General features: G+C 42.2%; 1 protein-coding gene across 6 annotated transcripts in view; it reads left to right on the top strand.

Annotated features, from left to right (window-relative positions):
* Positions 1–11,794, top strand: part of JADE1 (jade family PHD finger 1) — an 81,438-nt gene that overhangs the window by 21,889 nt on the left and 47,755 nt on the right. For 4 of the 6 annotated variants that reach the window (XM_074229304.1, XM_074229299.1, XM_074229300.1 and 1 more), the window contains exon 2: positions 1,901–1,978. In XM_074229304.1, the coding sequence (XP_074085405.1) occupies positions 1,901–1,978 (78 nt within the window). Of the gene's footprint in view, positions 1–2; positions 1,979–11,794 lie in introns of those variants that run through there. The other 2 variants (XM_074229302.1, XM_074229303.1) reach the window with 1 other exon arrangement.

Genomic DNA, 11,794 nt, shown 5'->3' with positions numbered 1-11,794 from the left:
TGGTGGTGGGAGGAGAAGGGAACTCCCTCTTTCCAGGTCTAGCTAGAAGGGAGGATTGGTGGAGATGGTGCTTTTGTCCTTTTTATTTGGAACTTGGAGAACTGTTCAGAATCATAACTCCTAATTGTAGTCTAGAACCTCAAGGTACTAGAACACTTTTCCACAAGAGTTCCATGTAGTAGAGAGCTCGAGAATATTTTATGTCCATATTTATAGGGGTTGTGAACTTCCGGTTTAGAGAGGTTAATCAGGGCTGGGATTTAAATCTTATTTACGTTTCCGACTTTTTTCCAAGAACAGTCCTCTTTCTCTGCACGAGCGTTGCCCTTTCATGTGTTTTATTGGGAAGAATGCAGGATACTTGAAGATGTGAATGTGGGTTCTATTTCTCGTCCTTCCAGGCCTTAGCTAGATGACTTTGGGCAGGACTTTACTCCTCTGAAACTCAGTTACTTAATGAATTCCATAAGAGAAGAGGGGAGAGGAGAGGGTGGTAGATACCAGATCTTTTCTGGCCCTGAATCAAAGTTCCTGCTGCCATTTTGCTTATTTATCGGCAGTCCACTTGCCAGGGTCAGTTTCTAAAGGAACAGGGAACCCAGTTTCTTTGTCAATGTGGATACTTAATAAACACTTAATTAAATAGAAAACAGATATATTTAATAAATACTAGCTCTTAATGGTGATCTTTGAGTACCTATTTTCTCAGCATCCAGTGATGTGCCCATGGCCAGTTCTTGCCAACTCCCAAGAACCAGTTGTTAAATTTTCACTATTAGCATTTACCCCATAGAAATCAGCAGATGTTCCAAATCAGAACTTGATCTATTGTTTTGTGAACTGCTTAGACTTATGGAAAAGATGTTAATAAAATAGATTAAATTTAACAGTGTGACATATGCTTTTTTTTTGGACAGTAGATTGATAAGCCACTTTTTATTCAGCCCTATGTGAATGGTGAGGGGTCAGCTCTGACTGTATCCCTACAGTAAAAAGATAGTGGAATGCATACTACATTCAAAGAACTGGTCTGGGTTCCCGTCCTAGCTCTTTGGTGACCTTGTGAAGGCCACCGAAACTTTCTTTTCCTAAGGTCTTCATCTGTAAAATGAGGAGGTTGGTTTAATTGACCTGAGGTCTCTCCCAGCTATAATTCTGTGAATTAGGGTCTCTTAGCCCTGAACCCCAAGATCCTCAAGTGATCAAATCATCTTAAAAAGGGTAGTCCTTGATAGGGAAGTCTGGGTCCATCATTCTGCTGCTACAGGGCAGGTTCGGGGGGCTCATCACAAGTTGAATCCATTCCTCTGATAAACCTGATATACCCCCCCCCCCCCCAATAAAAGCAAGGATGCTGCTGCTATGGGTAGCTAAAGGGTGTGGAGGAGCCAGGAGAGAAATTTGCATTACTATTGTCCAGGCCTTGCCTTTCCTGGCATGCCAGTGATTGGAGCCTTCAGGGCTGTCAGAAAGGCAGGTTTCCAAAGTACAAAATTTGACTAAAGAGCATCATTATCTCCACTCCCTCCCCCCCACCAGTGGTGTCAGTGATCTTAGATTTTATACAGGCCCCGGTAAGCTCTGAATAGGTCTGCAGGTAAGAAGCTGGTGTTATTATTCAGGTCTCTATAGAAGACTTGAAATGGGTCTAGGAGCTCCCTCCAGGAACATGTGGAGCCAGGCTGGGACCCTTGGGGACACGGCGAGCCACAGCTGTCTTCCCAAATCTCCTAACCCCCTCTTCTTCCCCAAGTCCCCGGTGAATTCTTTTCTTGGAGGTTTCTGGCCATTGAGGTCCCCAGTGCTCCTTCTGGGAGTGGTGTGTTTGGGATGTCTGCTGTCAGTCCTTGGTGATTGTGCATTTTCCTCTTGGGTTAAGGGCTATCTCCTTGCCTTGCAGGCCGCCCGCTGTTTCCCGGGGAGATCATGAAACGAGGTCGGCTCCCTAGCAGCAGTGAAGACTCTGATGACAACGGCAGTAAGTGGGGCTTGGTTGTGTTTGGAGGCCACCAGGGTTTGGGTCAGTATGAAAATGTGTTTTTGATGGAATGCTTTAAACGGATACTTGGAGTCCAGGTCCGTGGCAGGGAAGGCCTGCTCAGGGTGACTGGGGTCTGCAGGATAGATAACAGACTTCTGTAATCAAACCTCTCCAGCTGAGCCTGGCCGCAGGCCACTGGGAGGGGTCCTGTTGGCCACCACAGATACCCATGGTCTGCTTTTTGTAAAGGTCATTGGCCCATCCTTGGGTTCAGCGGTTCTCCTAACAGCATGGCTGCATCATGAGGAATGGATGGGAATTGTGCACGTTGGAAAAGGGAGCAGGGGAAGAGGGATTAATCACCCATTATGACAGGGAAATATGGAGATGGGGCTATTTATTTTCAGTGGGTGATGGCTTGCATTTTACTTGGCACCATGTTGGACTTGGAGTCAGGAAGACTTGGGTTCAAATTATGCCTCTATTGTACTCTGAGATTCTAAACAAGCAAATGAACCACTGCGCCTCAGTTTATTCTTTAAAAATGGAGCTAATTCCCAGGGTTATTATACTTTTATTCTTTTAAAATGGTTTGTTGATGCGCTTTTTTGTACATTGCTATAACTTTCCAATAACTCTCCCAAATAGAACTTTCCTTTGTAACCCATACTTTGTAAAATTTAAAGTGTCAGTCATTATTATGATTATACTTCTCTTGACTTTAATAGAGTAACATTTTACCTCTTTGAAATATAGCTAAGAACCACAGAGTCAGCAATAAAGTCTACAGTGTTAGGCAGCCTAGAAAGGGTATGCATTGAAGCTCTTTTTCTTATGGGCAAACTCTTCAGGTTCTTCTCACAAGCTGTTTTTGAATTTTATAGACAGTACTAAAGGTACTTTATCAGGTACCTTGTTGAATATTAAATCAATGTGTTTTCATTCATTCTAGTTGGATCGCAAAGCTCTCAAGATTAGAAGCAGCCACCTGAGTAGGGAGTGGGAAGGGGGTAGAAGTTTAGGGGTTGCTCTGGACAGGCACATTGACAGTATTTAAGAAGTGAAGCTGACTCTGTCCATCTTTGAAGGAAGAAATAGGAAAGTATAAAAAGAAGACACAGAAACTTAAAAAATAACCCAAACAAAAACAAAATGGTAGCCCTGTACACCTAAACAGACCCATAGGATTTGTATAGTTTGTACTGTTATGTAAGTACAATAATGATTCTTCCTATAAGTACCTGGCCTGGAGACAGCAATGGTGGACTCTTCTTGTAGCACTTTGAGGTTTATTATAATGCTTTACATAGATTATCTTCTTGGGGTATCTCAAGAACCTTGTGAAGTAGGTAATACTATTTTGTAGATGAAGAAGCTGCAGGCTCAGAGAGCCCACTGGGATTTGAATCCAGATTTTTTCTTGATTTTAAAACATTGTTCATATCCATCTTCTGAAACGTTCATCATCTCCTAAACCTCAAGTCCAAATCCATCTGTCAGACTTTGAAAGACGATCACAACTATCTCTGTCTACTGTCATCTTACATTGCAGCAGTATGGCCAGCCTTCTGGGAAGGTGGTTGCCTGTCCTCTCTCCACTGATGCTTTGACCCTTACCCAGCCTTCTTCTGAAGTCCCACCTCCTTCTGAAAGTCTTCCCACTTTTTTCAGCCATCATCAATAGTATGATAGGACAGTTTGTCCCAGAATTTAGTCTTCTCTCCTGGGTTAGTGTCTAATGCTTTATCTATATCCGTTGTTTTCTTTTACCCCAAGCTCTTCAAGGTAGAGTTTCTACTGGGGTTTGTTTGTTTGTTTTTCTGTCTCCTTTACATCTGTACTGAAGTTGGAGTCTGAGCCTCATTGGTACATGGAGGTAGGTGACTTCAATGCAGTACCCAGACAGGAAGACATCTAAAGGAAGCGGGAAGTCAGTGAGAAAGGACCCATCAGAAAGCCTGCTGCGTAAAGGTCCAGTACTGGTGGTTGCAAAACGGAAGCCTCTGCAGGCCCTGCCAAACTGGAAAGATTCCAGATCTAGGCCCAGAGATTGGAGGATCATAAATTGAGAGTTAGAAGGGCAAATCTAATGCTGAGACCAGAGAGGGGGCAGGCACTTTTCCAAAAATGCACAGGTAATAGCAATAATAACAGCTTATATTTCTCAAGCATTTTAAAGTTTGCAAATTTTTGCAAATCTTTACATATATTATCCCATTTTATTTTCACAACAACTCCATGTTGGTGCCATTTTAAGTAGATGAGGAAACTGAAGTTCTCAGAAAGTAAGTGTTGCTCATTGATTACTAACTCACAGAGCTGGTATGTGTCTGAGACAAAATTCAAACTGGGGTCTTCCAGAGCCCTCAGTCCAATGCTCTGTCCACTTTAGCACCTGGCTGTCTCAGGTAATAACAGCCAGGAGGTGTTGCTTTGGCCAGAGAGGTTTTCAACTCTTGTCAGCCAGCATCTGAAAAGCATCTTCTGAGTCTGTAGGCTAAGGATCTCACAGTTACCGCTAGGCTCCAGTCCTGGTCTCACATCATCATCATCACCATCACCATCACCATCACCATCACCATCACCATCACCATCACCATCATTATAATCATTATTATTATTATTATTACTTATTATAATTTTTTCCTTCTTAGTTGAGCTTCCAAACTTTGCTCCTGACAACTATCCTGTGTCCCCTCAATTCTTCTTCTTTAATCTCCTCTTAATGCTGTATTCCTGAAGATATCTGAGCCACCTTTCTTTGTGGCCTCTGGATACTCTCTTACTTGATAGAGTTCTTCCTAAAATGTGATGCCCAGAACTGAGCAGGATACGTCAGATGTGTTTTGACTAAGCTGAGGACAGCAGGACTGTCAGTTCCCCACACCAAGACAGTTTGACCTTCTGAGTACAGTCTGTCAGGGGTCATCTCCAGTTGAGGCAGTATCTACATTGATTTGGCAATATAACAGTTAGTGAATGTCGCAATATACATCAGAGAGATAGTTAAAGTTTCTTAAATTCTTTGAATTCATATTATCTGTAGCAAATTTCTTTCAAGTCAGATCAGCTTCTTACATACTACTCAGCACAGTACCAGACTGATGGGGGCTATGGAGAGTTTAACTATATGGCACAATGCAAGTGGTATGAATAATATCACACCTGTGCCTGCACATTTTCTAAATTTTTATAGTCACCAGCTCACTGGCAACCCTAGGGAAGAAAGTCCAATGATTTATTTTCTTAGAAAACTACAGGAAAATGAAAGTGAGGGACAGCCTGTGATCTCCCCTGGTAACCAGGAGGTTTAGAGGAAGGCCCTCAGTATGCTGAATACACTCCCTGTGGAGAATTTACAGGAGCATATAGACCAGAGTCACTCTAGGTGAGGAAGCTGGCTGGATGACTATTTAGGTCATTGATGGGAGTGTTCTCTTTGAGGAGTCACAGATTCATAGAAGTAACTCTAGTTCCTGGCATCACTGGCAAATGTTTGCATTCATGTGGGAAGTAAAAACACATTTGTAGAGCGGCACACGGAACATTCAATCATTTTAGTATCTACTTTGAGTAGACTCCAAGGCACTGCCACCATTTTGAAACACAGCACTGTTTTCTGTTGAGTTAAGTCTTCCAGAGTGGTTACTTAGCTTTTCCTTCAGTTCCTCCTCGAGTCACCCAGAGGATTTGCACGTTTTATTCTGAAACTGCTGGTTACCAGTCAGAATCCTCATTCTGTTCCATCAATTAGGGAAATAAGCCCTTTGTGGTTTATTTTCTTAGAAAACAACATTTGGCTGTTCTCAAATTTCCTAGGGGAGAGCTTGGTAGGTATGCTTCTTTAAAGGGAGGTTTGAGTTTTTTTTCTTAAACTCATGAATATATTTTGTTTATAGCTTTAAAAAAAAAGCCATCAGAATGATTTCACAATATATGGCCACCTCCCATTTGAATTGTATTTTGTAACAAAAAAAAATAAATGAACAAATCCATCCAAAAGTGATGGAAATACAGTACAACAAGCCACACCTGTAGCCCCTTGTCTCTCTACAGAGAGGAGTGGCTCTGTCTTTCTCTTTCTTCCTTTGGGACATAGAACTGTAGAAATAATGTAGATGTCCATTGACTGGGAAGTAACTAAATATATTATGGTTGAAAGTCTGATTTAAATACACATTAAAAAAATTACCCTTTAAAGGTGTGAAAAGGGTCCCTCCCCTTTCCTCCAAGTGGGGTTCTGTTGAGGCTGGGGTGTCCCTAGATCCAAGTGGGAGGGGGTGCCTTTGTAGAGACAGCCATTTCTACACCTAGACTTCTACCCTGGGAACTCTTCATTTCTTTCCTGGGGAATTTGAGTTTATCTGTAACTCTGCTTAATTGAATCTATCCTTGCTCAACTTTGGTGAACAGCAGGCCATGAAAGGGAGAGGAGGGACGGCTCCAGCAAGACCAGTTTATGTCTCCAGCAGGTGGCTGGGGTGGCCGGAAGTGGAAGAGGGTGACTTGGGAAGTTTGGGGTTATCCATCTGCCTTTTGCTGCATGCAAGACCATCAAATCTCGAGGAGGAGTCTACTTTTTTTTTTTCTTCCTTAGAATCCTACTTAAAGGGAACTTAATTTCCTGGATCTTTTTAAATTACTCCTAGACAGCTTTATCCCCTTTTGTTGGCTGCCGTGCTTCTTTATCATTACAATAGCTCCTGGTACCAACTGGTCTAGCTCCTTCAGGCTATTAGCCCTTAAATTCAGGGAATAGGAACTTCTGAGTCCTAGGATTTTCTTCTCCTCTTTCTGACTCTTCCTTCTTCAGATAAACAAAGATGACAGACTCAGAGATTTTGAGCCCTAGAATGTCTCAGAGGTTCTATAGTCCACTCCTCCTTTTACAGGGGAAGAACTTGTGTGGCCTTGAGTGCTAGCAAGTAGCAGGATTAGGATTGGTACCCAAGCACTATTCTTTTATTTTATATATATGTATATATGTATCCATTCCCAGCTTGTTCCTCAAAGTGAAGCTATTGCAGTTAATTAAAATGAACTTTAGCATTGCAAGAGTTTTTGATTAAATTTTTTCCCCTTTTTGCTTTATTTTGGGGAAAAATATCCACAGATGCTAGTTACTTAACTGGAATCTCTTGGAAGACAGGGATTTTTTTTCTTTTTCCTTTCTTTTCCACCCACTCTTGGATTTTCTTAAATTAATAGGTGCCTAATAAATGTTGATTGAATTAAATTGCATGTATACAATTGCCATTTGTAATCTGCCACAATCCTTGCACCATACTGTTTCCTTGAAGGGAGACAGGGTGAGCCACTAGTAAGAATCCTCTTCTCATTTGGCCTCTCAGGATCTGGTTTCAATTCCCACTCTGGTCCCTAAGACTTAGGGTTTGACTTCAGTCAAGTCATTCTTTGTCCTCACTTTCTTTCTCTGTGAATAAGGCTTTGAACCTTAGATCCTTCTCAGCTTCGACTGTATAATCCTCTCCAGAGAATTGCATCTCCAATGTCTTCCTCTTAGACCCTCTTTTCCAAAGGCCAGCCCAGCCTGCTGGACATTCTTGACTTAAATACTTATGTTTCCACTATTCACAGTAACTTTGCAGGGGTGGGTGGCCACAATAACTCAGTCTTTGTTCTTTTCTGACACTCACTGACCTCTTCATCCTTTAGCTGTTTGCCTGCATCAGCTTCCTTACCTCCACTTATTCCCCTGTAGCCAACCACTGAGCACCTATGGGCAAGACAATAGGAATACACAGACAAAAATGAACCAACCCCTGCCCCAATCTATCAGGAAATAGTATATGCCCCTCTAAGCATAAAAAAAAATGAATACAAAGTGAATAAGAAGGGTCTCTTGTAGAAAGTGGCATTTGAGGTGAACTTTTAAGGAAACTGGGGAATGTTAAGAGATGGAGGTGAGTCTACCCAATCCTGAGCTTCTTATGTTTAGGTTTATTCACGATGGTCATAGATTGAGAGTTGGACATAGAAGCCATTTAGTTCAATCTGCTCAGTGGATAGTCCCTGTTTGCCTCAGTTTCCTCATCTGTAAAATGAGCTGGAGAAAGAGATGGCGAACCACTCCAGTGTCTTTGCCATGAAAAGCCCAAATTAGATCATGAAGAGAAGGACAAGACTGAAACTTCTGAACAACCACAACATCTATAACCTGAAGTGGTTGAAGACCCACATAGGAAGAATGCAGCAGTCAGAATTTGAATCCAGGTCCCATAACTCCACAGTTCTGATGTCTTGTGGACTCCATGATATTCCTCCTTGTCCTCCCTGAGGAGATGAGCAGACAAGAAGATCTAAGCCGGTGACTTCCCTAAATTCCTGATTAGCATTAGGGATTTATTATGAAGGATGTCATGGGAGGTTTTGGACTCAGGAACCCTGAGGGTTTACGTGGCTGTGTTGTGTCCATGGATCCAGGAGGGCCCAGCCCTGAGATTGTTTGTTATCAGACCTGTTGGGCAGCTTCGGTTGGCAGCCCAGGCCTGTGCCTTCCTGTGCTCTAGCTGTTTCTGGCACAGTCGTGACAGAATCCATGAACTCATTTCCCAAGAAGAGGCCTGTGGTGCCGGCTGTCATGAACTTCTGGCGGAAGAAGATGAGGTGCTGGGGAAACCTTGGAGGAGCCAGGCTAAAAGGCCCTGAGGGTTTTCAATTTTTCTGCTTTCTGGGAATCCGTTTCTTATTTAAGGCTCCGTGGGATCTGTGAGCCTCTCAGGGCGGGTCTGCCCTCCATGTGTGCCAATATCAATTCATTCTAGTCTCATCTGTTTCTTATGCCTTTGTTTAAAAAGTTTTGGAAGGTAGAGGTGAATTGATGCTATTGAATAAAGTATCTGGGCTTTTTCCCCATATAAGGAGAGCTGGATATGGGTGGAAATCCCATCTCTAATGCTTACTAGCTTTTCAGTCTTTTCAAAAATAAATTTATTTATTTTTCCAACAATTTATAAAGATAGTTTTCAATAATCATTTTTTTGGTAAGTTTTTGAGTTCCAAATTTTTCTCCCTTCCTCCCTTCCTTCTTCCCTCCCCTAGACAGTGAATAAATATGTATAACTTATATTAGATTACTCAGCATGAGAGCCCTTGCTTTTCAAATGGGAGGGGTTGGACTAGATGACACCTACAGTCACTTCTAGTGCTAGATCTCTGGTCCCATGAAAATCTTACATCTTGTGGATTGCCCCATGGGGCCCATTTCTATTTGAGTTTGATACTATACTGCTTAAAATTACTTTCTTTTAGAAAGGAATCTTAATGTAGCATCACTCCATTCATGTAGGAGAAATTTAAAAGTATGGTTGATTTGGCTCTATCCAAGGTCAAGGGTCTTCTCTGTTAGGTCCAATAGTCTAATACTGTCCTGTTGGGCTAGATTGTTCCTGATCTCAAACTTGCTTGACTGGGTGTGTGGTAGGATGGGCATGGGGTATAAGGGAGAATAGTCCTTTGCAAATTACTTCCTCTGGCTAATTAATTGCTTCCTTTCTTTGGGCCCCAAATTTCTCATCTGAAAGGATTGAACTGGATAATCTCTAAGGGTCCCTTCCAGTTTGAAATCTTTCAGTTCTGTGAACCTTCCAATAGTCACTGACTAAAAATACAGATTTCCCCTGAGTTCTGGTTTCCCACAGGAACATCCTAAACAACTTTAGGGAGATACATGTAAGGGAGTTTCTAACTTTGGGAAGCCATGTACTATCTATCAGCTAATTCACTCTAGGAATTTTTCTGTGTCAGAGTCCAAGGACAGGAACGTATGGTGATCTTGACGTTCTTTAACATTCCAGAAGGCTGTATCTTGGTTTACCTGCTCCAGACTGGCCAGAGTTGGCAGCTTGAGAGACAAAGGCCCTGATACCTGCATCTAAGTCTCAAAGATTTCTCCTTGTGTGTCTATCCACTGTCTAAACCTTTTACAGCCTCTTGCTGGGACATCCCACTGAAGACCTCTTGTGATGAAGGGAAAGAAACAGTGCATGTGGAAAGACTACTTTTCTGTCCCTTGAGCCTAGACAGAAGAATCTGGGATCTGTCTTCCAAGATCCAGCTCAGGAATCTGTGGCCAATACCACTCTCATGTTTGAACTGGGCCAGCACCTAAGCAACTTGGCCCCAGACAGCTGATAGCCCAATTTCAGGTGTCTGTACCGAACTTTCTGAGCCCCTGGTTCACATCTGGTAGTTGATGGAAAGCAAAGCAAGGCCTTATTTCTCATACGTTGATCTCTTAATTCAGTTTGTCATCGTTGGATGTCTGTATTCCCCAGGCCGAGCCAAGACAGGAAGCCAACCCTAACTCACCATCTTCATCTTGGATTTAGAAGTAACAAGTGGTTAAGGATGCAGTTGAAGCAAAGTCAAGGATTCCAGGACTTTAAATCATTTGATCTCCCAAGACAACCTTAATAGTATGCTACAAGTCGCATTGGTGGTTTGGAGGTTGTTGTGAGTGGGTGTTTTTAGTTCCGTGAATCAAAATTAGTTTTGTGTTGAAAATGTTTTGAGAATTTCATGACAGCCTGTGAGAAAATTAGAGGCACTGTCCCTGAAGCAACTCTGGGAACCCCCAAGGGAGCAGGACAAAGATGCTTGTTTAGAGTGGGGTCTGCTCTAGCAGGGGCTCTGCTTTAGGCTCCATGTTCTTAGCTGACATGTATACAGTGCGTTAAGGTTTCTAGAGTACTATGTAAATACTCTCTCATTTGATGTGTGTGTGTGTGTGCGTGTGTGTGTAGATTTTTTTTTTTTCTTTACTCATCTGGTATGTCTGAATATAGCCCTTCTGGCTCTTTTTGCTCCTTAGCCTCATTTAACCCATATCTTATTCTCAGGCTGCAGTGATTCTAAGTGACAGAAAATATTTTTCCATCTCTTCCCAAAAAAGTGAAATTTTCAAGAAAAGCTAGTGACCACAGCCCAAGAGAATAGCACCAATACTCTTTTTAACCCTGGCTCTATCAGCAGCCTCTAGCTCCAAACACCCACTTCATTAGCTCCCTATTTCCTTTTTCCCTTGTATTTGCCCGAGGGGGGTGGGGGAAAGAGAGACAACATTTTCTTTGGTGTTGCAGTCTCGAGTTTTGGATTATTTACATGTGAATTCATCACCTACTGAGGGTAGGGAATGTGGTTTAAAGATCTCCTAGTCCAGCCTCATCATCACTGAGACCCTGAAAGGTGGTGGCTTGCCCAATTTGAGGTTACACAAATGGTAAGAAACATTCTTTCAGTATATTAGGTTCTATCTCTTTCAGAGCAGGAACACAAACAGACTTTTCTAAGAATTTTAGAAGATCTGGTCAAGAGATGATTTTAGAAATCAAAAAAGTAATTGCCACTTCAGTCATACAAAGAGGAAATCTTACCTTCTCAATAGGCAGAAAATTACTTCCAGGTGGATGGAACAAGGAAGGGATAGGACAATCTATGCCCACTAAATGGGTTTGCTGAAGGGGCCTTTGAAATTCTGGTATATGGCTCCACCTGGCAGGAGGAAGAGAATCTGTTTTAAATTTTCATGATTTTTCCAAGTTCCTTGGGTACTTTACTCCTTCATATCCTGGTCCCTGGAGCCTTGTTTTGGGTGACAAGTTATCTTGTTTCATGGGCAGAGTGGTTTCATCAGTATATTTCATGTTGGACCAAATCATTCACTGAGGATTTCTGCCCCTTTTTTACTCCCACCCTTTTTTATTTTTGAGGGAACATACAAATGACTACTTGGGTCAGTGTTTAAGGAAACTGGAGAAGAGCCAGTTATTGAGAAATTCAGAACACGGGGAA

Source organism: Macrotis lagotis, chromosome 3 (genome assembly GCF_037893015.1).
Source record: "Macrotis lagotis isolate mMagLag1 chromosome 3, bilby.v1.9.chrom.fasta, whole genome shotgun sequence".
NCBI lineage: Eukaryota > Metazoa > Chordata > Mammalia > Peramelemorphia > Peramelidae > Macrotis > Macrotis lagotis.
Note: the sequence above shows the minus strand (reverse complement) of the source record. Positions and strands in the feature narration are given on the sequence as shown.